Source organism: Beta vulgaris, chromosome 6, assembly GCF_026745355.1.
Source record: "Beta vulgaris subsp. vulgaris cultivar EL10 chromosome 6, EL10.2, whole genome shotgun sequence".
In the NCBI taxonomy this organism is placed as follows: Eukaryota; Viridiplantae; Streptophyta; class Magnoliopsida; order Caryophyllales; family Amaranthaceae; genus Beta; species Beta vulgaris.
In genome coordinates, this window is record NC_079207.1 from 21,918,995 (window position 1) to 21,943,794 (window position 24,800).

A 24,800-nucleotide genomic window follows, 5' to 3' on the forward strand; every position below is an offset into this window, starting at 1 on the left:
TTGTAAGCTGATAGGTGATCGTCCGGATCAGTAGTTCCGTCAAAAGGTTCAATGGTTGGGAGCTTAACCTTTGGGAAAGGAGGGACTCCATGATCCTGACCGAGAAAGGAGTGGGCCAATTGATCTGGAGTGCCGCCACCTGCCCCCAATGGGTATGTGCTCCTGACGGTACTCTTTCAAAACCGGATTAGATGAGGTGTTAGCTAAGGCTTGACGCCTGTACACCATAGGCTGCAAAACTGTCTTCTCCTGCCTTGGCTGGAAAGCTGATGGCCACGGCTTCGCACCACTGTTCTGGACGGGAGCCTTAAGGACGGATCCTTCATATATGGCGTGGAGCCAGAGGCCGAACGCTGCTGCGCTGCCGCCCTCTTGGCCTCCAAGTACTCCCTGGCATCAGTCTCCATCATGTGACCAGTAGGAGGGATATTATCGCTGGACGGACCACCAGTTTCCAGTCCATCTTCCTCCTAGAATCACTAACTGCTGGCTGCTTTCCTTTGGAAGGCGGCCTAGTCAACTTTGGCCGAGGTGGCCGACTAGGTCCTAGACGACCCTCCAAGGATCGCCCTTTGAGCGGCGCAGCTGCCTCTCCTCTCGGACTCATCTGAAAGAACAACATATTGTTCTTAATCTGCTCTTCCATAACAGCGGTCATTCTTGCCTGGAAGTCATTCAGCACATTTTCCAAATGACCAGCTGTCACTGGACGGTCAAGATTCTCTTGGATGACTGGAGTCACAGTCCTACCCTCTAGATGAACGGCAGCATGCCCCTGATCCCGTCCACGAGGTGGTCTCTCGTCATCAACGGTATCATCCACCTGAACTCTAAAACTTCTGTTCCTTGCAACATTCGATGAGTGACAGTCCGTCATTGTTGCGTCTCCCCACAGACGGCGCCAAATGTTATGCAATGTAAAACTAGCAAACTTATATCACACTCCCAAAGATGGGTTCTTAAAACTGGAGACTTGTGCAACAATGGTTGGTTCAAATCCTGAAGCAAACTCCTGACCAGCAACCTGCACAAAAGGGACCCACCCTGGAGGTTTGGGTGGTATTTCCCCCTCCGATGCTTAAGTCAGATGTCAGGGATGTAAAGGAACTTTTAGAGAGAGAAAGTAGAGAGAGAGAAAAGAATTTATGACAGAGTAACAGTACTATACTCCCAAAAACGTACCTTTCACCCTGATTTGAAATGACTGCTGTGCCTTGATGTCACCCTAATTTGGGAGCATCTGATTGGCTAATCAAAGTAGTGGGACACGTGGCAGTAATTAATTGGTCAGCACACCTCACTTTCATATAAAGGTGTAGATCATTTTTACTGGGCCTAAGTACAATTTTTGGGGCCAGGAGAGGGGCCTCTAGTACACTTTCTTCAGAGAAACGTACTTTTAGGCCTGCCACTTCCAGACCCTTTGTACTTTACTCCCCTGCATGTATGCCACATGTAGGGCTCTGATGAGGCCACGTGTCAGCACGATAGCCGTTGATTTTTTAGGCTACAACAGCTAGCATGGAAATGACAAGATTGAATTCCTAACTTCTTGCCTCCCACAATTTCCTCCGCAATTTGGGAGCCCCCTCCTATAATCCCAATTTGGATTTGACACTATTGGGTGATTGCGATGCGATCTGTAATGAGGATGATTGCTCTTGTTTTGCATTGGGAGATTTGTAAAATATTACACTCTTGCACCAGTGTAGAGGAGGAGAGAGGAGGCGAGGATTGAAGTAGGGGAGGAGATACGGTAAGGGTTTGAAGTAGCTAGGGGAGGAGAAAGAATAAAAAGAGGAGTGAATATAAGGTGTAAAAAAAGAATAAAAATTCTAGATTCTAGATTTCTGACAGAATTTCGACCTCCAATCACATTTATGATGTGCATTGCACCTCGAGTTAAAGGTCGTGCTACGGACTGCACTAGTCAAAGGTTGTGCTGCTTAGTGCACTTCAGCTATAGTTTGTGTTGTTCTAGCCAATTAATCCAATATATTAGGAGGAAGAAGGGAAGCACATATATAAAAAGGTAAAGCTTCCAATTCCTTTGAATTAGGGTGAGATGACCTGCTTTTGAGAGAAAGCCAACTTCCCATTGATTTGTTCATTGTTAGACTTTTTGGATAATACGATTGAAATCCGATTTGGTTGGATGGTAAGAGCTGAAAAAGATTCTCAAAGTAATGGCCTAGGCAAGAATTTGGCAACATGTTAAAACTATAGACGATTTGTAAAAATTAACCAATTGTCATGATAAAGCACAAAATCTAAGTTATCTATTTTACCTTTTAAGGTTGCGACAAGCCTTTGAAGTAGCTTTGTGAAAAAATTAAACTACCATCTGCGAAGAGCAGACACGGAACATTTGACTTCCTCTAATAACTTTCTAATAAAAACTTCAATGCATAGGGTAAATTAGGATTGATCAAAGGTAGTCCGACCCCAAAAATGCTTGGGTTGGGCATATTTTTGCGTTCGGTTATGGGTCGAACCCCATTTTTTCAGTTTGAAAAGGGCTTTGGGTAAGCAAAAAATTATTTTGGCTCAAAAGCCCGCTATTTTTGTCAGATTAGCGGGCTTTGGGCAAGAAAAATCACCTTGAAATTTGACCCGTCCCATGCCTGTCATGTGGGCCGATTTTTAATAGTGGGGGCTCGGAACTAGCCCGACCCACATTTTGATTACCTCTAGGATATATAAGTACGGAGGTAGGGGTCACCCTACCTAAGACCTATCTATGGTCTTAACTAAGGTGAGGATAGACCATTTAGTTTAATAGAGTAAGAAACGTCTGTGACACATTCTTTAAAATCTATGAAATCCATTAGGTAGGGAACCAAATGGTGTTCGGCATTGCCAAAGGAAATCCTATTGATCGTAAGCTTTTTCCATTGCAAAGGAAATTATATCTTATTTTGGGACTTTTGAAAGGTGTTTAGGGCTTCTTGTGCAATAAGGAGATTGTCATGGATGGAACGATCTTGCGTGAAAGCATTTTGGAGGGAACTTGTTTCCCTTTGAAAAATGGGTTGTAGTCGATTAACCAGACTTTTCGAAATTGCTTTGTAGATAGTATTTATAAGACTAATGGGACGAATGATTTGGGTTCTCAAGTGCTTCATTTTTAGGAAGTAGCGTTGTTAGGGTGTGATTAAGCGATGGAGGAAGTTATGATTGTCCATACATGATTTTGATCATCAATATCCAATAAAGAAAAAAATCCCATCTGATGCGGTCAAAACTGGCCTTACTGATGCGGTTTCGGGCTGCATCGGTTGGGCTCGCAGCAGTTCCCAAATATTAACTAATTCGGTGCTAATCCGGATCAGTTAATCATTTACCGCTACGTTTTGAGTTAAAATCGCAGCGGTCAGCAAGTTAACCGCAATGATTGACTACCCAAAAACCAAATTTCTTTTTTTGCAATTTTTTTCATAAATTACAGCAAACAGTACATTTTGATAATTAAAAAATCCTCTCTTACACAATTGCAGCCAATCACACAAATGATTTATATAACAAACAAATTGTAGAATTGTATTTTATACAATTGCAGCCAATATAAAGAGAGCCAACAAAATTAATAGAAATTAAACAATCGAAAAGAAGCAAAAAACGAGAACGGGGCCATTGAAGAGACAACTAAATCATAGATCCAAACTTATACAACTTTACAACGGATGAAAAAAAAATGAAAAAAAAAAGCAGACAACAAATGCAAAAAAAAAAAAATGAAACCCTAACTAAAAATAAGAAACTCTAAATAACAAAAACGAAAAAATTTGAAAGTTAAACTCTATAATTACAAACGAAAAATAAGAAAGTGGAACGAAAATGAAAATTAAAAACGAAAAAAATAAACCCAACCCTAGATCTAGAACAAAAACGTAACACGAAAATCGAAGATAAACACGACGGAGACAAGATCTGATAGAGGAGACAGTGTGACGAAAATTAACAGATGAGAGGAGTGGTGAGCGATGGGGTGGTGAGCGAGAACACCATTCATGAGCGATATAGACTGAGGAGCGTTGAGATCAAAGACGGTTCACGACAAGATCAAAAAACGACGGCTCATGGCGGTGAGATCGAAAAACGACAGTGGTCAATGAAGAAACGACGATGGTTGATGAAGAAACGATGGTGGTTAATGAAGATACGACGTTGGTTGTTGATGAGGAATTGAAAAGCGAAGAAACGAAGATGGTGCTGAAGATCTGGTGGGGAGGATGTTGTTGATGATAGATGATTTAGGGTTTGTAAGAGGAGAGGGAGTGGATAAAACGGGGAAGAGGAGAGGGGGTTGATGAGAGGAGTTTTAGGGTTTGGGCGTCGTTCGTCTGAGTTGGGAGGACCGAGAGTGAAAGAGAGGAGAGAGTTATGAGAAAGAGAGGAGAGGGTTATGAGAGAGAGAGAGAGAGGGGGATGTTTTTAGGGTTTGTTAGGTCTGAGAGAATGAGAGAGGATGTTTCTTTTAGAAAAATAATGAAAATCTGATTAGCTCTTGTGAACCGGATCAGATTTGGAAAACTGGAGCAGTTTCTAAAATCTGATCTGGTTCATTAAAGGATCGGGTCGTATTTTCCACCCAGCTTTCCTTTTCATTTTTTAATTGATAATCTGATGCAGTTTTGTAAAAACCACATATGTTATTAAGTGACAGATAAGGTTTTTTCCACTAGTGATCATCACGTAAGTAAATTAGTATTTTCTTTGGTTTTTTTTTACTTGCAATATTTTCTATTTTAGAAATTTGCATAGTATTTGCAACATTATTTTTGACAATATATCATCTATTTCTCTTTTCTAGCACATAAGGTCTTCTTTTCACTTTTCTCTATCTATCTCCTTCTCCAAGTTCCTGTGTCTTACTTTAATGTTGCAAGTATTAAAAAAAGAAAAAAAGAAAATATGGTAGAAAAAGTCATTAAATAATACATCTACTATTTAAAAACTAATAAAGTGCATAAATAGTGCAAAAAACCAAGCTTGCTTGGTGGAGGTGCTGGGAAACTCATCTTGTAACTTTTAGGTTACAAGTTCGAACACACTACGTTTTTCTAAGGGGAAAATGTAATGCATAAATTAATCGTACAAATAGTCCACGAGTACATAAGGATAAACATTGCTAGGACAATAGTTTTCTGAACATTTTCATAACCAAAGGGGCACTACTTTCGCTAAAGTGTGGGCAACAAAATTCTCATCCCGCTTATCATGAGAAAAATAAATAGCATTAATATACGAACAAAGATGAACAATATCTCCAAGAATAGCATCCAAGTCCGAATGGAAGAGGGCAGCCATTAAAAACCGAGAGACAAGCACTTGAGAGTCGATTAAATTATCACCTCCTTCAACCCATGCTTCTTTGCCCAAAGCCCTACAATGAATATTGCATTAGATTCAGCTACATCGAGAGGCCACCAAGAACGAACTCTTCAAACCGCCTTAGAAAATCACCTTCCTATTGTTGTCACGAGCTACCGCTCCTAAGCCTACCCACCCTCCTTCACTAATGAAGCATCTGCATTCACCTTCCCCAATTCATCCTTCGGTACAGACCATTTATTGGGGCTAGGTGTGGCCTTCCTCCTCGAGCCTGCATAAATTCGATCAATATAGGAGTTGTGCTCTTCGACTAATTGCCTAAACACACGTTGGGCTAAAACTTCACTTGGAGTACATTTGTTCTCCAGCACAAATTTATTTTATTGGAACCATACGTTTCAGGACAAGAAGCATCCCCTTTGAACCATCTTTGCATCGATCTCGTCCCATTCAGCTCAACACCAATTCACAAAAAACTGTGAGTACTTCTCCCTCTCCAGCATATCAGTTGGACTGGCTGGCTTGCAATAGGCAAGGGTGTGCACCGGTCCAAAACCAGACCGGATGGACCAGTGGACCGGAATCCGAATTTTTTTTGACTGAACTGGACCGGAATGGTTCCGACTCCAGTCTGGTCCGGTTGGACCGCAATTTTTATTTTTTATTCAAAAAATCTTTTTTGCTAAGGTTTGAACATATTAATAAATTCAATAGGTTAAAAACTAATAATACTGAAAACAATAATCTTAAAGGCAATAAGATGAGGTTCTAACTTTCTAACTTTTTATTTAATCTTCAAACATATTTTTACAAAAAAATAAATTCCAGTCCATTCCGGTCCGGACCGGAAAATTTCGGGTTTAGATCTGACCGGACCGGAAACTCGGAATTCCAAGCTTTCATGGATCGGAGGCCGGACCAGAATTTTCTGGTCCGGTCTCGGTCCAAAAATGCACAACCGTAACAATAGATGCTGGTCCAATATGATCATTCTTCTTACCAAACGATTTGTAGTAGGGGCTCTAAAATAATAGTGGAAAAGGTCAAAAGATTACATCAATTAAAAACAAAAGATAATGTATATTACACTTCATCCCGTTTCTAAACGCATGCAACATTTGCATAATAATCACTATTAATCTATTAACCTTATCCCACATTCTCTACCAAATGCATAAGAACATATGGAGTTAAGTGTAATTTTACTTGAATTTATCTTGATGCAAACTTTCATAATACAACTTTTATATTTTTTTGCCTATTCATAATTTAAAGTTAACAAAATAGCACACTGAATAGCTTATAGGCTGAAAAAATTACATGAATTTTAAAATACAGGAAGCATATCGTAGTCTAAATGCATCACACTACAATTTTTACTTGTCGGATGAGACTTGGTCATAAGACTTTTTAAAATCGGAAGAGATACTCTAGTCTAACCAGTAAGTTATACAGTAATCTCAACGCATCACACAACATAACATACTTCTTTTGATTTGTTTTAAATGAAACATTGATTGAGATGACACTATTCATTGATCAATTTTGACTCTAGTTTATCATCATTATATAAAGAAAAGTATATTCAAGTGGGATCTTGTTAAATTCATCTCGATGTATACTATCAAATTATAAATTTTTTTATACTTTTTATGTGTAAACAACTAAAAATATTAATGATTAAAAAAGTGAATTGAGTTGCGTGAAAAAACAAACGTTTCATTTAAAACAGAACGGATGAAATATAAGAATTTGTATAAAAAAAAAAAATAAACACCCCACAGAAGCAGAAAATTGATAAATATAAATATGAAAAAAAACAATAAAAGTAGCTTACCTGGGTTTTGGAGAAGGTGGTCAAGACCTTGTATGTTGACCAAACAAACAAATATTCAAATAAAAGAAATGCTAATAGCTCTGCTCCCCAGATGTAATGAAGGACAATGCCATAAGATTACAGAAAATCTACAAATCTGAAAGTTGGCAATGTCAGTTGCTAGCCTAGAGCTAGCAATTAGTAGCATAATTACATCAAGTACCAGTTATTGGTAAACAATCTATTTTAAAAAACTAAAGTTTCACATTCAATCAACCATTATTTTAATTCTTCTTTAAAAACTTTAATTACTAGCTTTGATTAAGGTAAAACTATATTTAATTTCTTTAATTAATTGTTATTTGCAGTAGCAGTGGCGGTGGTTAATCATCAAGAGCTCTCTTTTTTATGCAGGCGTGGGTATAAATGCAGGACCTTTGCCATTACTCTTTCCCTTTTCTCTCTCTAGCTTCTCTCTTCCTCTCTCCTAAACCTCAATTTTCTTACAAAACTATTTTTTTCCTCTTCAAAATTCTAACTTTTTATTATTGTTGTTTTACCCTTTCTTAACTATTTCTGGGACATGGACGTATGATACACAAAATATCAGCTTCTGGGCAGTAGAAAAATTAAGAAGTTGAAAAAAAAAGCCAAAATTCAATAAAGTTTTCTTCAGAAAAAAGCTTCAATGGAGGTCAGAGTAGTAAAAGTAGCTCAGAATCTGAAATGGGTATCTTTTATTTTCCCTCTTCTAATCGATTTTTCTCTCTCCTCATATGTTCTGACTAGGGTTTATGTTAAATTTCTGGATTCTGCTAAAAAAATTGAAGTACTGGGTTGTTAATTTATTATGCTGAAATCAATGACTGTGTAAAAAATTGACTGCACTTATAGTCTTTATTTCTGCAAAAAATTTCTGGTGTTGAATAGACTGTTATTGGGTGTGTTATTGCTTTCTCTCTCCTCTCCTTTGTTTTTGGTACCATTTTTAGTTGCTGTAGAAAATGGTTCAGTCATTGCTTTTTTAGAAGTTGTTGTAGAAAGGCTGTTAACATTGGGTAATGATCTTAGTACATGAAGTGGGTACTATGGAGTTTGGTTTTAATGATGCTATGTTGCTATCACTTCATTGATTGAAGTGGGTACCTGACTTTTCCTCTTTTTAATATCTGGGTTTGCTATAACTAGCCCTCATCACTCTATAGTAGAGCAGTCAGTAGTTCCTCCTATGTGGGTGAATTCAGCTTCTTTGGTTTATGTGTGTGGTGGGGAATGGGAATCTTTGTCACTGCCCTCTTAAATTTTCTGGACTTTTATGCTATTTTGAATTCTTTTTTATTCTTTTCAAATGGAGTTGCATTATTTCTCATTTGATTTTTGATTTTTATCCTGTTTGTTTTGGTGGGTTGTGGTTGGCTTTTCAGGTTTCTGATCTTAATTCAATAAGGGAATTGGGGTTCTTGTGAGGGCTTTTTGGTTCTTTCTCTTGCCTGTGTTAAAGCTTGAAACTTTCGGAGAACCGAAACCCTAAGGATAAAAAACTGTAGGGAAGAAAGGAAGGAAGAAAGAAATATAGAAAGAAAGAGTTTGGTGTTGGTTGCTTTTGCTGATAGATTGTAAAGAGTATGGATATGAATGATAAGGATAATTCAGAACTAGAAAAGAGAAATGAAGAACCTTTGAGCTACCATCCTCCTGGTATTTCAGCTGATTGGCGATATGAAATTCCGAATTTCGTTAATTCGTCAATGGGTTTGGTGTCGAGTGGGAATAATATGTCTGTTTGTGGAGATGCAGTTGGTCCTTCGTGTTCCTCTGGTTCAATGGTGGATTCATTTGGTCCAACAGTTTGGGAACATCCTGTTAACGCAACATCCTTAGGCTTCAATGAGATGAATGTTCATAATGGTGCAGCCGTTTCTGATCCACTATCGATGCTCAAAAGTGGCCTGTTTTTGCCAAGCATGTCAGGGATGCTGCCTCATAGCTTATCGCAGTTTCCTGCTGATTCTGCTTTCATTGAGCGGGCTGCTCGGTTTTCTAGCTTCAGTGGGGGGCATTTTGGAGATATGTTGAATCATTTGGGTGTCCATCAGTCTGGTGGTCCTTATGTCCGAGGCGGAGAAATGATGCAGGGTCCACAAGAGGTGTTGTCAGGAAATGCCTTTAAGATGTTAGCTGGTAGACATTCTCAAAATCGTGAGGCAAGCTTAGCTGAACCCTCCAAGGATGTTTCTTTACCTCTAGAACATGGGTCCCGGGAAGGGAATTCGCCCAGGAATGAGACATCGGCTGAAAGGTCTCATGAAGAAACTAAACAAGGTGTTTCTGTGTCTGGAAATGACTCTGATGAACCTGAGTTTAGTGGTGGCATTCCACAAGAAATGACAACTAAAGATGTGGGTGCAAAGAAAAGAAAACGGGGTAATCAGGTAACATATGCTAACATATGCCTCAGTTTTTTTGCTGATTATTATCTATCATTCTGTTAATCTGGTTTTCATTTTAGGATGTTGAGGCTGAGCAAGACACTCAGCAGCAATCTGGTGAAGCTAGGAAAAAAAATACAGAAACTCAACAAAAGGGAGAGCAGAACTCAATACCAACTGGCAACAAGTCTAATGGCAAACATGCTAAACAGAGTTCTGACTCACAAAAGGAAGAATATATACATGTACGAGCACGAAGAGGACAGGCCACTAACAGTCATAGTCTAGCAGAAAGGGTAAGGTTTATCTTAACTGAATATACTAGTACTCTAGTAGGATACTAATGTTCTCTTTTGTTTTTGCTGATGATCATTTATCTTAACAATAGGTTAGGAGAGAAAAAATTAGTGAGAGGATGAAGTTTCTTCAAGATCTTGTACCTGGTTGCAGTAAGGTGATTTCTGGACCTAGTATCGTGTTGGTTTCATGTTTTGGAATTTTTAACTTAAGCTCAGTCTCGCAGGTCACCGGGAAAGCGGTAATGCTGGATGAAATCATCAACTATGTACAGTCCTTACAGCGGCAGGTTGAGGTACAGAATGCAGGATTTTATCTCATAATAATTTTTACCTATCTTCAAATGGTGCTACTTAAGTACTTGGTTGTTTCTATAATGCATCGATCTGTTGAATTATCGTTTTAGAGCTGAACTTTGGAGATATTAATTTTGAATGTTCAGGCTGCCCGCAGCCCTGTTCATTTATGTTTGCTGCATTCATCTTCATCCTGTATTAATGTATTATACTTCTCTTGTTGTGGTTCTATCTTTCGCAGTTTTTGTCCATGAAACTGGCAACGGTTAATCCTCGTTTGGACTTCAATATTGAGCGTCTTCTTTCAAAAGATGTGAGTAGAATTATATGGTTTTGTTGCTAAATTGCTTAAATGAAGAATGCATTTTGCTAAAAAACTTGTAACTGACTCGGGTTCCCTGATGCTGTATCTATATAGATTTCACAGCAGATGTTATCAGCACGGGCTGGTCCATCATCTGGCCTCGCGTTATCTCCAGAAATTCCAATGACGTACCCTGCGCTCCACCCAATTCAGACACCCGGTCTTCCTGGCACTGGAAATTCTTCTGATACACTCAGGAGAGCGATTAGTTCACAATTGCTGAACATGGGAGGAGGATACAAAGAACCTGCTCTGCAGGTATTTCTTTTCTCCACAGAAGACTTCTGCATCTTAGTTCTCACTTTCAGATTACAAAGGGTCTTCCTTGAGTATTTGATGTTTGGGCTGTCAAATATTTTTAAATAGAAATAGGCATAAATAACTCCAACTTCAACCCATCTTCCTGAAATTATTCCAACTTCTGATCAATTTAAAATGATACCAAGTTTTAAATGGCCTTCTCAAAATTACTCGAACTTCTAATTTTCCTACATACCATAGTACCAAAATGGATTAACGAAGGCAAGGAAAATAATAGTTTGTATTATTTTAAGAAGGTCCCCCTAAACTTGGGATTATTCTTGAATACGCCAAATTTGAGATAAGTTTTAGAAAGGTGGGTGAAAGTTGGGATTATATATGTCAGAGTTCCTATTTTTTATGCTAGTTTTGTAAAATTCCTGGAATTTGTTTCTAATCTGGATGTGTTCAAATAGCTACCAAATGTATGGGATGGAGAGCTTCACAATATCGTACAAATGGGCTTCAATGCCAATGCTCCTGATGATAACCAAGAAACAAACTGTTAGAACTCTTTAGCCCTGAGAATTTTTCTTGCTGCATTTTCCGTGCCTGAAGAATTGGTTTGTCTAAGATCTCAATCTGATCTCAGTATCTGCAGGTTCCGTGCCACCAAGTCAAATGAAAGCCGAATCTTAATATCATTGCTTTTGCTCTTGTCGGGAATTGGATGCCAGGCATGGAGGGAAAAACTATGATATAAAGAAACATCAAGGAGTCTCCACCTCTCACATGAACTACAAGTTCTTGTATATTCGGATAATCCTAATGACTGTCTCTTGGAGAACAGAATTCACCACGAGCCTTTGATCCTATGTACATTGAAGAGTATATAATAAAAACGCCTTTTAATGGTTTACTACAACTCTGCAAAGATGTCGATCAAGGGTGAATAAGGCGAGGCTTAATTTGATATACAGCCTCTTGCAGAAAATCACATTGCTAGTTGTCAGGTCATTGATCTGCTCTTGCTTTGGCAAGGATGGAGGGGAGCTAGAACTAGTGCGCACAGATCTTTGTTCACATGATATTCTGAAATGAAATGTAAAATTTATTTATCCTTTTCATGGTTATTTGTTATTGAAAAATGGGTATATTTTTGGTTATTTTGTAGTATGATAGTTTCATAGTAAGGTGGAAAATTGACGATCTATCCTCTATTTGCATAAGATAAGAACGTTGTAATTTCTTCATATTTAGCTTAGTTTGTTGTAAGATGTTTGAAGACATGATGTAGGAAAGAGGGAAATCAGTGGCCCTCATTATGATGGTTGGACGCGATTGCACTCGAAAATGATGAAAGAATCTCTTCCTGATCACCAATGAATACTTTAGGAAGCTGGTACAACCATTTCTTTGATGTTCATGTAAACATAATTGCTCTAGGGAACTGGATCTATGGACCAATGTACTGAGTGTTAGAGGGTCATATGAGTGTTGAAGTCTCTTTGGTGTGATTTTGGGTAGAGGTGGAAAATAAGTCAGCCTCATTGACTCAGAGTTGGGTTAATTTTAGTGATATGTCTTTCATTCGAATTAAATTATACTACTTTCGTTTCATGATAGATGTATCGTTTGTTTTTTCACGTATTCCTACACTTTTCTTTGGATATTAATACTTTAAATTGGGTATAGATAAAAATTATAAAAAGTTAATATTGGAATCATCGCATTGAACCGAATTTAACAATATCTCACTTGACTATGTGTTTTTCTCTTGCATAATGGTGAGTGAAAGATTGTCAAAATTAGTTGATGAATAGTGCCCAAATGAAAAACGTGCATCTATTGTCAAACGGAGGTAGTAATTTAGGTAAATTGTCATCTAGTTATATTAAATTTTCATTTACATATCATTATTTTTTCTTAATATTGTGATTCCCTCATATTATATTGATGAATTTAATTAAGGCAAAGTGAGACGAGAAATGAAAATTCCGTAACTGAAGACGAGAAAACAGCAAAAGCTTCCACTCCCTAGTTTATAGCCTTATAGGTTGATGTATCAAGTGAAAGTTATACACCATTGATAGTTACCTAATTTGGAGGTCGTTTGGTTTAAGATATGGAATGAAAAAGGAAATATACGCAAATAGAGGAGGGGGAATGATAACAAAAATAGTTACCCTTTCTCGAGTGTTTGGTTCAAGCCAAGGAATGAAAATGAATGGTGATTATTACCACAAAGTAGTGATTTTTGTTATTGAGGAAAATGTAACAGATTGGGAGAATCTATTACTATCAAGTAATTGTAACGGATTGATGAAGGGTTCAACCAAACAAGAAAAAAGAGAATCGATAATTGCATCCGTTTCTTGGAGCCCAAAAATAATGAATCAAATTAAACGACCTCTTACAAGAATGCTCAATTGTTCTGATGGAGTTCAAATTTGACACTAAAACAAGGGGCATGGTGATGGTATATGGGTAGTACCATCTAAACATATTGGAGTACCAACTACCAGCATAAGGCTTTATAGGACCAAATAAGTGTTTGTTTAGTTTGACATAAAAAAAAACACGAGAAGTAAAAGTTCATAGGATGTAGAAGTATGTGAAGTTTGCTTGGAATAAATGTAGTAAGTTATACTTTACACGGAGTTACATCCTAGGAAAATAAAGGAAGTTGTAAACTTAAGTCCAACTTCCATTGACAAGTTTTTCTTACCTTGATTAACCAATTGTCTCTCCTTGTGTGAATATTTTGTTGGTCGAAAATTAAATAAGTTATTTTGAACGGGTAGAAAAATTAGGGCATAAAAGAAAGCATGTTGTGGGCTTGTTCAAAAGGAATTTCTTCACTTGTCAAAAGTTATATTGTTAGGTTTTCATACTTTTTTATGGAAAGATAAATTCTAAGTGACATTTACAATATTTATTAAAGAAAACCTAAGTACATTCTAACTTGATTAGATATGATCTTTCTTTGTGATAAGTATAATTTTTTTTATTAGAAAAGATAATTGATCCGAAGACCAACCCTTGCTAGGCTACTAGCCGACAGGATGCACTAGCTCAGAGGTTGGGTACAAGGCTTAACAAACTAGAATTAAATGCCCCAACATATTGTTGGGATGAGGATTTGAACCTTGGGTAATACCCTGAAATTCGGGGTGGTACTCCACTAATATATCATCTCTCCATCTTGTTATGAGTATAATGACGATGAATAATATCTAATAATAAAACCATCCTCCATATTGATTATTAAATCATGTAACCTTCTATGAGAGCGTCTACTTTTTGAAAATAGTCTTGAGAAGATATATCTCTATTTGACCATATAAATTGCAGACGTGAATCCAAGGTCGATTGCAAAATTATATAACAAAAGCAGCATAACTTCATCTTGAATACCAAAGTCTAAACTCACACAAGGATAGAGAAAGAAACCCCAACTTCAATCTCCAATTAGAGGATATAAAACCAAAAATTGAGCATAAAGCTCTTATGATAATTATTAATGATAAAAACAAAGAAATCCTAATAAATAAAGGTAGATATTGGGGCTTAACACCATCAATAAACATGGTGGCGGTCCGAACTCGTCGAAAGATCCTTAGGTTTTACGAGATTGAGAGAACAAATATATGCAGTTTGTTTTTAGGTTTTTGACATAAGGTAACATAAAACATTTTAATCTATTTTTTGCAAGAAGTATTTATTTATTAAAATAGGAAACTTTTTTTTGTGGGTTAATAATACTAATTTTCTTCCCCTAATTTCAGTTATACATTTGTCAAACTAAAAAATGATAACTCTTTGTGTTTGTTTGGTTGCAATGGGAATTATTTTCCCATAGTAATTTACAATTTGTAGGAATTTAATCCTCTTATTAAATTTCTGAGAATTAGTCTAAGTTGTTTGGTAGTCATAAGGGAAGTTGTAATTCATAGAAATTTATGTTAGAATTGTGAGTGACTAATGGGTTTCAAAATAGTACCGCGAGTGCAGGGTGTCGGATGTTAGCGGAAACTTATCAAATATGGGTCAATCCACAAGGAGAGGATTTGTATAGATTGATGTTCAATTACTTAACTATTTCAGGAGAGAAATTGATGGAATGAGTAACAACTAAACTAAAATAAACTAGATCAAAATGGATGTATGTCTATTAAATGATCACAATGGTGTCTGTTTATACCAACCAGTAAGGTTCAGACAACTAATAATACTTATATGTAGAGTCGAACAATTAGAGCATGCGTTAATCCTATAGTCGGGTCTTAACGCTCTCAAGGCAACATATGTAGTTCACATAATCTAATTCACCAGTGTGTTCTGGGCCTCTAAAACTAAGATTTTGTTCAATACAAAAATTTATTATCCACGTCACAATTCCTGAAATTGTACACTAATATAAATCACAAATCAAAACGGATCACACTAGAATTGCTTTAATCACAACCTAAATACTAAAAGAAATAAGGAACAAAAAATCATGGCATAAGTATGGCGTCCCTCACTAAGCCCTAGAAACGAATATACTCACTCATGGCAAAAGTAACAAAAGCAATAACTATTGAAAACGTATCGGCTTATTCAGAATTTTGCAACGGAAAAAAATAAACAAATAACTTTGAAAACTTAATAAATTAATCAACCATAAGTCAACTCCAAAACCAAATCATAAATCAACCAACTTAAAAGTCAACTATTCAAACAATAATTAAAATAAAATTATAAAAGTATTAAAACTAAGCAAAAGCTCTACAAGAGACCCCGAACTCATGATGCATCATCTTCAAACCTGAAATGGTCGATGATTTATTGATCTTGAGAGAATACTCACCAAATGGGTTATCACGGGATCAATAAGGTACAATCATGATCGACATATAGAAAAGCACGTAATCAGCATAGCTGGATACTACATAGTAAATAGATTATAAAACCTAGCATGATACTAATAAACATTAAAACAAAGATAACTAATAATATAATAACATACAATAAATTGACTATAGCAAACATGACTCCACAACCAATATGTTCATTATAATTAAATTGAATAGGCAATGGATAGAGTTACGGGCTCGACTTTGTACTCCCGCGACCAACGATATCGAGGTACTAATTAATTAAAATAGGACATACTGATCAATTTAGTCCCAAGAAAAGCCATGGGCTACCACCATGTACTCCAACTTATAATAGTCCAATACTTCTGACGTGCATAAGTCTAAAGCTTATTGTTATTCACTTTTCAATTTAAGTTATTAATAAATCATTTATCTGTTATGACTTTAAAAATAAGACAACCAACATAAATGTCATGAATACACAAAACTTTCATTTTTATCTTAGGATAAGATAAGGTGATCAACAACTCAAATAATGCAAGAATAATTCCATTACTTAGTTTAATAACCAACCAATATTTATTTGTTGACTTAGATCAACAATCAACCAACCTTTCCATAAGTTAATATTCAACTTACCAAATACGGCCCATGATACTCATAAAGTAAATATAATAAAATAATTCAAGGAAACAACATGATCGAATTCATGATCCAATAAACATTATAGATATTAATCCCTTATGTGAACTAATAAAATGAAGTTCTCAATCCCACTTGCTTGCATCAATCATCAATACAAACATATAATAACCAACATAGGCAACATGCTTCACATAACGGCATAAATCATGCAAATTCACTTGTTTATGAACCACAAATGAACTATAAAAAGTTCCCTATACATGATACTACATCAATCTTAGTCTTAGGACATGATACTAGTCTACTAACACATAAGTATGTACAAAGCTTGTGTAGACAAAACGAGAGGCCAGTTTCACAACCTTAGAAGTCGCCTAAAGAATATTCTTCGCCTGCCAAATACCAACATAACCAAGAATCAATACTCTAATTAATATCCAGCAAATTTAAAATATTTTAAACCATCATAAAAAGTGTTTAAAAACCCTCTTAACCAATAGACTTCATCTTTTAGTGCTAAAAATCCATACTTTGATATTTAAAAGTCTATCATAAGTGTACTAATAATAATTCTAGCAACTTATAACATCTTCAAAACCCTTTTAAACATATTTTAACATACTTATAAACATTAGAGTACTAAACTATAACATAGTATTACGATTTCCAACTCTTAAAACATAAAAAATCCATGCTTTCATGCTTAAAATCCTAACTTAAACATATATAATAAATCTGGAATTTAATTACTTTACTATACTAATTGTATAATCTGAATTTTTTTATTTAAATCATCGAAGATATAAACATTAATTATTAGAACATCAAAACAATACTTAAAACATAAAACTAATCATTAAAATAATATATAGGAGGAAGAAATAAACTAAAGAAATAGGAATGGAGGAGGACACAACACGAGGGGAGGTGCCGACTACCGGTTGTACGGTGGTGGCTGCCGCTAGCACCAAGGAGGACCGAAGGAGGAGAGAGGAAGACCGAGTGAGGAAATAGAGAGAGAAGAGAGGAAAGATAATTAGGGTGTTTGTAATGTGGTAAAAATTGATTAATGAAGGGTATTTATATTTTCCCTCCATTAGGGATCCCATAGTGGTTTGGGTTTGGTGGGTTAGTTTAATGAAGATTCTCATAAGACCTGCAGAAAATAGGAAAACAATTCCCTAAAACCTACAAACTATCATAAAACACAAAAGCACAACTAGATGGAAAATATCAGTATAAAAGGGCTCCTATGAGCACCATTAGCACACAATTTAACTCGTATCAAGGGGGAAAATTAGATATAAAACCATAACTTCAAATTCCTCCAAGCTAACCCTTTGCTTGTCCTCAAGCAAAGTATGACATGAACATGAATACAATTGATTCACCCCTTTAGATGTGAAATAAAAGATCAATTTTTTTCCAAAGCTCAAAATCTTTCAAGTAGGCAAAATTCAAGTTATAACCACCAATCTTCCAAGCAAACAATCAGATGTGGCTGCTTTACATGACATGCAAATCTCAAAAAGGTGCTCACCAAGGTGTTACTTCTCTTAATTTTTGTGGCGGGTATAAAATATTCCCAAACACTCACCGACCAAACCATAATATCCCTTCTCACTCACACACTTATGTGTTTAGAAAGGTATAATGTCACTCATCCTAATCAGGCTGACTCAAATAACAAAGTTACTCTTTAAATTTGGAAAACTGACTTAGTATCAAGCCAATAAAAAATCAAATACATGCTCAAGAGATATTTTTCAGGGTTGTAATGGGGCTGAAGTAAAGGTAAGGACGTTATTAAGGAAATGTCGTGGAAAAGCCAAGAAAGAGGAGCAGATAACACTAGTTACAAGACCAAATGTGGTCAAAACAACTCCCATGACATCAATAATATAAACAAAACAATATCCAACCATAAAGTCTCATGAACCAACCAACAATTGTTTCTTTTTAGCATAGTTTTAACACTTTTGAAATGTACTGTGAATGGAGATCACATAGATTTTTCACTATTATTTTTTCACTTCTTTTTTCCTCTTTCTTTTTTTTTTGTACCAAAATAGTTATTACTTTTAACCATCCCACAAGATCAACCAAACATCATAATACCAATTTTAATGAATGTTCTCCTAAGTTAGGCTTGGGACAATAATCATTGTAAAGGCTCAAGGTGTGTAATGTGGTTAAGTATTAAAAAAAGTGGGAAAACTCTATATGGTGAGTCTCAACTTTTTTAAATTCTATTTGGTAGGCAAGTTTTATATTTCCTATATTTGGTTACCCTCTACTCTTTTTTTTTTCTTTAACCTTTTTGGATTTTAAAATTATTTTTTAATTAAAAAATTGATTTTTCAATTGCAAAAAACTGATTTTGAAATTAAATAAAAACCCAAACCCTCCCCCACCATAACCACCCATCCCACCCTCCTTTCCCCTCCCCTAGCCCGACCCTGACCTTCCCAGACCCCTTCCCCCTCGAATGATGGTCCTATGAAAATCCCCTCCCCCACCCTCTAAAAAGTCGTGAAAAACAACCACCCATCCTTCACTGATACTCAACCACCCCCACCCTAATGTACCCCAGCCTAACCCCCTTCCCCAAACCATTCCCACCCTCTCCCGGTCTCGGAAACTGAACCCCTTTTCCCATGCTCACTTACCATCCTCCTCCATCAGACCACTCTTCCTCTATCTCGCTGCAGCGCTTGAAGTACGAAATACCTGTCACTTTAATTCAACAAGTTCATGTCTTGTTGAAAAACTTTTGTGGGAGGAGGAAGGGAAATGAGGGGGTGCAAAGGGTGGCGTCGGGGTCGATTTTCAAGGGCTAAGTTAGCCACATGTGGTGGTAATGAGCAGAAAAGAGGGGAATGATGGGTGGTTATGGCGGAGAAATGTTAGGTTAAGAGGGTTGAGGAGGGGTTCGTCGGAGGGTCAGGGGAGGGGGGGTTGTCGAAGGGTTTGGGGGGAGGAGTTTCTTAGTGAGTTAGGGTTAAGGATAGGGGACGCCAAGAGGGAATGGTAGGATGGGTGTTTTGGTGCGGGTGGAGTAAGGCTGGCAATGAGTTGAGACAGCTCGCGAGCTACTCGAACTCGACTCCACATGTTAACGAGTCGAGTCGAGCAACTCAATACTCGACTCGAGAAGCTCCTGAGATACTCGAAAAAATTATATAAAATACTTGTACTTTTCCTTTAAAACAAAAACATGAGAAAAAATATATAAAATGACCAAAAGGCAAAGTGAAGAATAATTTCTCCTATAAAAAATAAGACTATATCAAAGGATGAGATTTGGTATTTCTTGTTCATACAAAATCTTCAAAGAATGCATATTGGTAGCTAGAAGTTGTAACTGGATCCGAGTTGGAATAAAGTTCGAGTTTGAGTTCGATCTTTAACCTAGTTCAAATTCGAGCTTGAAACGAGTTCGAGTTCAAATTCCAATTCGAGCTTGAAAATTTGAAACTCGCGAGTTTCGAGTCGAGTCGAGTTTGGGTATGAGTTTTCGAGTTCGAGTTGAGTTTAGTCAAACTCGAGCTCGACTCGCATCATTGTCACCCCTAGGGGGGAGGGTTTGAGTTTTTTTTTTTTACATTTTAAAATTAGTTTTTTTGTAATTAAAAAATTAGTTTATATTTAAAAAAATAATTTTAAAATGTAATAAGGTCAAAAAAAGTTACAAAAAATAAAGTAGAGGGTTACACATAGAGGAAAGATAAAAGTTGTCTACCAAATAAAATTTAAAAAAAATTGAGGGTCACCATATAGAATTTATCAACTCTGAGGCTCAAAAATCAATCAAAGGAGCGTCTGTATCGCAACACAAGTCCAAAGTCACCAGAAATTAACAAGTATAATGCCAAAATTAAGATTGGAATGCTACAAGGAACTAATGCACAAGAATAGACTGGATATAGAAATAAATCCATTGGCAAGAATAAATCCTTAGAGTCTAACCAGTTCAATCATATAGTCAAAGTAAGCGCGTTATCATCAAAATTCACTCAAGACCAAGGCAATCAGAGATCACATCACAATCACAAATGCCATACTATCCAGTACAAAGAGTTAAACCATTTTCTCAAAGCATAGTATGGGGCACAGGGAAGCAATCAGCACAATCCATAGTCAACTTGTATTTTTTTAAAGCAATTAAACTAACTTAACTAAACTAGAAAGCAATAAAAGAGAGAGAAGTACTTACAGAGATCCTGTCCAAGCTGAAATTGGCAATGTCCTCATTGCAGCAAGAGGGAAGAAAGAACTCACATGTAAAAGAAAAGACGGGTTGTCTCTCAAAAGTGTTGGTTTATAGAGGTCCTACGCGACCATATTACCTCATATCAGCAAGTTATGGTGGCTCAAACACAACTTCGCATGCTGCACACCGACCATGAACTTTGCTATTTTGTCAATAACATCTTTGCCTCTCTCAACCACTAGCATGGTCACATATGGGCTTTCAGCGTGATCGTCTTTCTTTATATCACATGCATGAATTTAAACAAAGTAAAGTCTCTAATGGGTTCTTTCTCAACAAATCTCGAGGGGTTAAGAACACCATCCTCCTCCAGAACATCTACCCAGCACACAAGTGTGCTCAAGCATAGGAGACTTTATAGCATTGGTTAACTTAAAAGTAATGGTATCATCACCAACACTTAAAGTCAAGGAGCCAGACTTGACATCTATAACAACACCTACAGTACATAAGAAAGGTCTACAATGAGAATTTGACTATCCTCCTCCATATCTAGTACTACAAGATCAATAGGAATGTAGAATTCCCCAACCCTGACTGATACATCATCTAAAATACCCAAAGGATATTTCATAGAACGATCGGCCATTTGCAGAGTAGTTTGCATACATTTCAAAGGTCCCATATTCAACCTTTGCAAATAAAAAGAGGCATGACAGACACACGAGCACCTAAATAACATAGAGCCTTATCAATGAACAACGCACCTAGAGCCTTATCAATGAACAACGCACCTACATGACAAGTGATGGAGGAACTACCAGGATCCTAAAGCTTTTGTGGGATTTTATTCTGTACACTGCACTCTTCAGTTAGAGCAATCTATCTATACCACCAAAATCCTTTTTGTTGGTGATCATATCTTTCAAAAACATGGCATGTAAATGTACTTGAGAAATTAAATTAGTGAAAGGAATTGTTACATTAAGGTTCTTGACCATGTACCATGAACTTACCAAATTGTTGATCCACTTTAGACTTTGGCATCCTTTGAGGAAAGGCTAATTGTGGTATTATAGGAGAGTCAATAACCTTTTCTTTCTCCTTCTTCTTTCCCTTTTTCATCTCCTTTTTCTCGCTCTAGTTCAGCTTTTGAGATAGCTTCACCCCTTTAACATTCACAACACCTTCCTTATGTCGAGGAGTCATATCATTAGTTGGCATGAGAGGAGCATCATACTTAGTGCCGCTTTGAAGAGTAATTTCATTGGCAGTCTCCTTTGGGATGGGTTGACCTGGCTCCCTTTGAGTATTGTTCGTAGCTAAGTTAAGTCTTCAAGTGTTTTGTTGCATTTTGCAACTCTTTAATACTCTTATCAGTACTCTGTATCATAGGAAGTATAATCTTCATAACATAAGACATATATAGTAGGCTCTTGAGAGCCGTCATATGAAGAAGGTTAATGCTTATAGCCTTGGTGTGAGGGCCTACTGAAACCAGGAGAAGGATTATGAGGGGCTCCTTGGTAATATTATGGTCTAGCAGCCTGTTGAGGTGGATTTTGATGAGGTTATTGGCAAAATGCTTGTGGCATAGGTTGAAAGTTATAAACAATATTGCTATGGTATGATAAGTTAGGATGATCCTTGCACCCTAGATTAAGAGTATTGGAGTATATGTTGTGTAGAGGTCTTTGCTGAAAGACATTTGTATGCTCCATCTGAATTGGTTGACTATAAGAACAATCGTGAACAAAGTGGCCTTGAATACCACATACCTCACAATAAGAAGAGGTAATAGGTGCAATAGCGTACATCACATTAATACTCATAGTTAGAATACTAGACTGCCAAGATTTCAGTGCATCCATATTCATACTCAACTGTGCAACCTGGGATGATAGAAGTGCATGTGCGCAATATCCAATTTTTTCTTTGTAGCACTTCTTGAAGAACTAAGATCATTGGCTGCAAGGTTACCTAGAAAATCGTACCCTTCATCTGCCTCCTTATCAAGGAAAACACCCCCTACATATGAATCAATTTTATTCATAATATGGGGTTGCAAACCATTATAGAAGGCTTGGGTAATGAGCTTCTTATCAAGGTTGTGGTGTGGGCACTTTCTCTGTAGGTCTTTGAACTTATTCCTTGCTTCCTTTATAATGTCTTATTAGGCTTTTGTACAAAGGTATCCAGTTTGTGCCTCATTTCTATAGTTTTTATTGGAGGATAATACTCTCTCAAGAATGCTTCAGATATAACACTCCACTCCGTTTTTGTAACATCGTTAAACCACTTTTGAGCTTTATCCTTCAAAGAGAGTTCGAAAACCATAACCTTCAATTGATCAGGAGTGACCCCTTGGTGCTTGACAATATTTTAGAGTTGCTCAAACGGTTGTAAATGGTTTGTAGGGTCTTTAGTGGGATTCCCTCCAAATTGGTTCGTTGAATCATGTTGATGAGGGCAGGCTTAATCTCCATGTTTGTCGCTTTTATGTTGGGCATAGTAGGACCTACGGGAATACCACCAGGGGAAGATACCCCGTAAGACTTCAATGACTTAGGAGACATGATTGGTTCTGAACAACCTTCCGTGGATTTTCCCTGATTATCAGACTGTTTTTTCTTCTTTTGTTGCTTTTTCAATTGCCGGATGGTTTTCTCGAGATCAAGATCAGTTGGAAATGGGGTACCTGTTCTTTTGGAACTCGGCATAAAAGAAACAAAGAGAAGAAGTTCAGTGACATTGCCTCAATTGGAACTTGCAGTTCCAATGAGATAACAAAAATAGTTCAAATAGTAAATCAAAAAGTTATAGAAGATAGTCCTCCCCCAGACAACGGCGCCAAAAACCTGATGGGTTTTAAATAGTACTGCAAGTGCATTGTGTCTGTTGTTACCAGAAACTTAGCAAATACGGATCGATCCACAAGGATAGGATTTCTATAGATCAATATTCAATTACTTAACTATTTCACGAGAGAAATTGATTGCATGAGTAACAAACTAAAATAAAATAAACTAGATTAGAATTGATGGATGTTTATCAAATGATTAAAAACCTAGGGCATTCGATCAGTCCACCATGCTTATACCAATCATGGAGGTTCAATAAACTAATAATACTTAGATGTAGAGTCGAGCAATCACAACATGTGTTAATTCTATGGTCGGGTCTTAACGCTCTCAAGACAACATATGCAATTCACATAATAAGACTCACTAGTGTGTTCCAGGCCTCTAAAAGTAAGATCTTGGTCAATACAAATAATTATTAGCCAGGTTATAATTCATGAAATTGTACACTAACATAAGTCGCAGATTAAAATGAATCACACTAGAATTGCTATAATCATAACCTAAATACTAAAAGAAATCAAGAACAATAATTTATGGCATAAGCATGGCTTCCCTCACTAATCCCTAGAAGCGAATCTACTCACTCATGGCAAAAGTAACAAAAGCAATCACTACTGAAAGATTCATACTTTGAAGCAATTAATAATAATAAAGACACAAATACTTGAAAAAAATAAAGAACAATGGTAGAATAAATTCCCAATTGAAAGGAAAAAAGGAGGAAGTTGAATTAAACTTGAATAATCTCCAAAGTATGCTAATTAGGTCTCGAGAGAGAAAACTAGTGTTTAGGAAAAAATAATGAATGAAAACTAAAATCAGGAAAAAAGTCCCTTGCAAAATAATTCATTAAGCTATTTATACTTACTCCTAAAAACGAATTAACTAGGAAATAAAAAGTCCGAATTTAGGCCTCCGTGCCACCTACCGGATCGGCGGGCGGATCCTCGGCAATAAAAATCTTCAATGGATCAGCAAAACAAGGCGCTCGATGAGACCGGGGGGCCCTTAGCGATTTACGACCAGGCGAGCAACACCAGATCGTGCCCAAGAGAAGAGGGAGAATGACAAAAAACCATCGCTCGATCTGGCGAATGTCGCTTAATGAGATCGGGCGACCCTCCAAATGTACCTTTCTTGGCATTTGACGTAAAGTCTTCAATTCTCTTCTTACCCAAAGGCTTTATGAAGCAGCTTTGGGCCTCATAAACTCATATACGTGCCTTCTAACTCTTCTAATCCACTATGGCATCATAGAATGACATAAAATAGGGAAATAATTTCCTAAAACCTGCAACTATCATAAAACATAAAACCAAAACTAGACGGAAAATATTAGTATAAAAGGGCTCCTATGAGCATCATTAGCACGCAATTCAACTCAGATCGGGGGGGGGGTACTAGATATATAACACCATAACATCAGTGACCAAGGGGAGG

The 24,800-nt window shown here is 36.8% G+C and overlaps 1 protein-coding gene across 5 annotated transcripts; it reads left to right on the plus strand.

The window, feature by feature from the left end:
- Nucleotides 1-7,236: 7,236 nt before the first annotated feature.
- On the plus strand, nucleotides 7,237-12,061 carry LOC104896158 (transcription factor bHLH49). 5 transcript variants are annotated; one of them, XM_010682874.4, is made up of 10 exons: nucleotides 7,238-7,382; nucleotides 7,519-7,880; nucleotides 8,575-9,582; nucleotides 9,660-9,875; nucleotides 9,968-10,033; nucleotides 10,103-10,171; nucleotides 10,414-10,485; nucleotides 10,591-10,794; nucleotides 11,253-11,340; nucleotides 11,429-12,061. In XM_010682874.4, exons 3-10 carry the CDS (start codon nucleotides 8,776-8,778, stop codon nucleotides 11,473-11,475), a joined length of 1,569 nt encoding a protein of 522 aa, XP_010681176.2. In that variant the 5' UTR covers nucleotides 7,238-7,382; nucleotides 7,519-7,880; nucleotides 8,575-8,775; the 3' UTR covers nucleotides 11,476-12,061. The 5 variants fall into 5 exon arrangements, with proteins under 5 accessions (XP_048503569.1, XP_010681179.2, XP_010681176.2 ...); XM_010682876.4 differs by having other exon boundaries at nucleotides 11,438-12,061; XM_010682875.4 differs by having other exon boundaries at nucleotides 7,519-7,844.
- Nucleotides 12,062-24,800: the final 12,739 nt, after the last annotated feature.

Bases quoted from the DNA above. Each gene is read 5' to 3' on its own strand.
- LOC104896158 (XM_010682874.4), top strand. From the start codon at position 8,776: ATGGATATGAATGATAAGGATAATTCAGAACTAGAAAAGAGAAATGAA. The intron at 9,876-9,967 runs GTAAGGTTTATC...TCTTAACAATAG, and splicing joins GTCATAGTCTAGCAGAAAGG to GTTAGGAGAGAAAAAATTAG. The intron at 10,486-10,590 runs GTGAGTAGAATT...GTATCTATATAG, and splicing joins AGCGTCTTCTTTCAAAAGAT to ATTTCACAGCAGATGTTATC.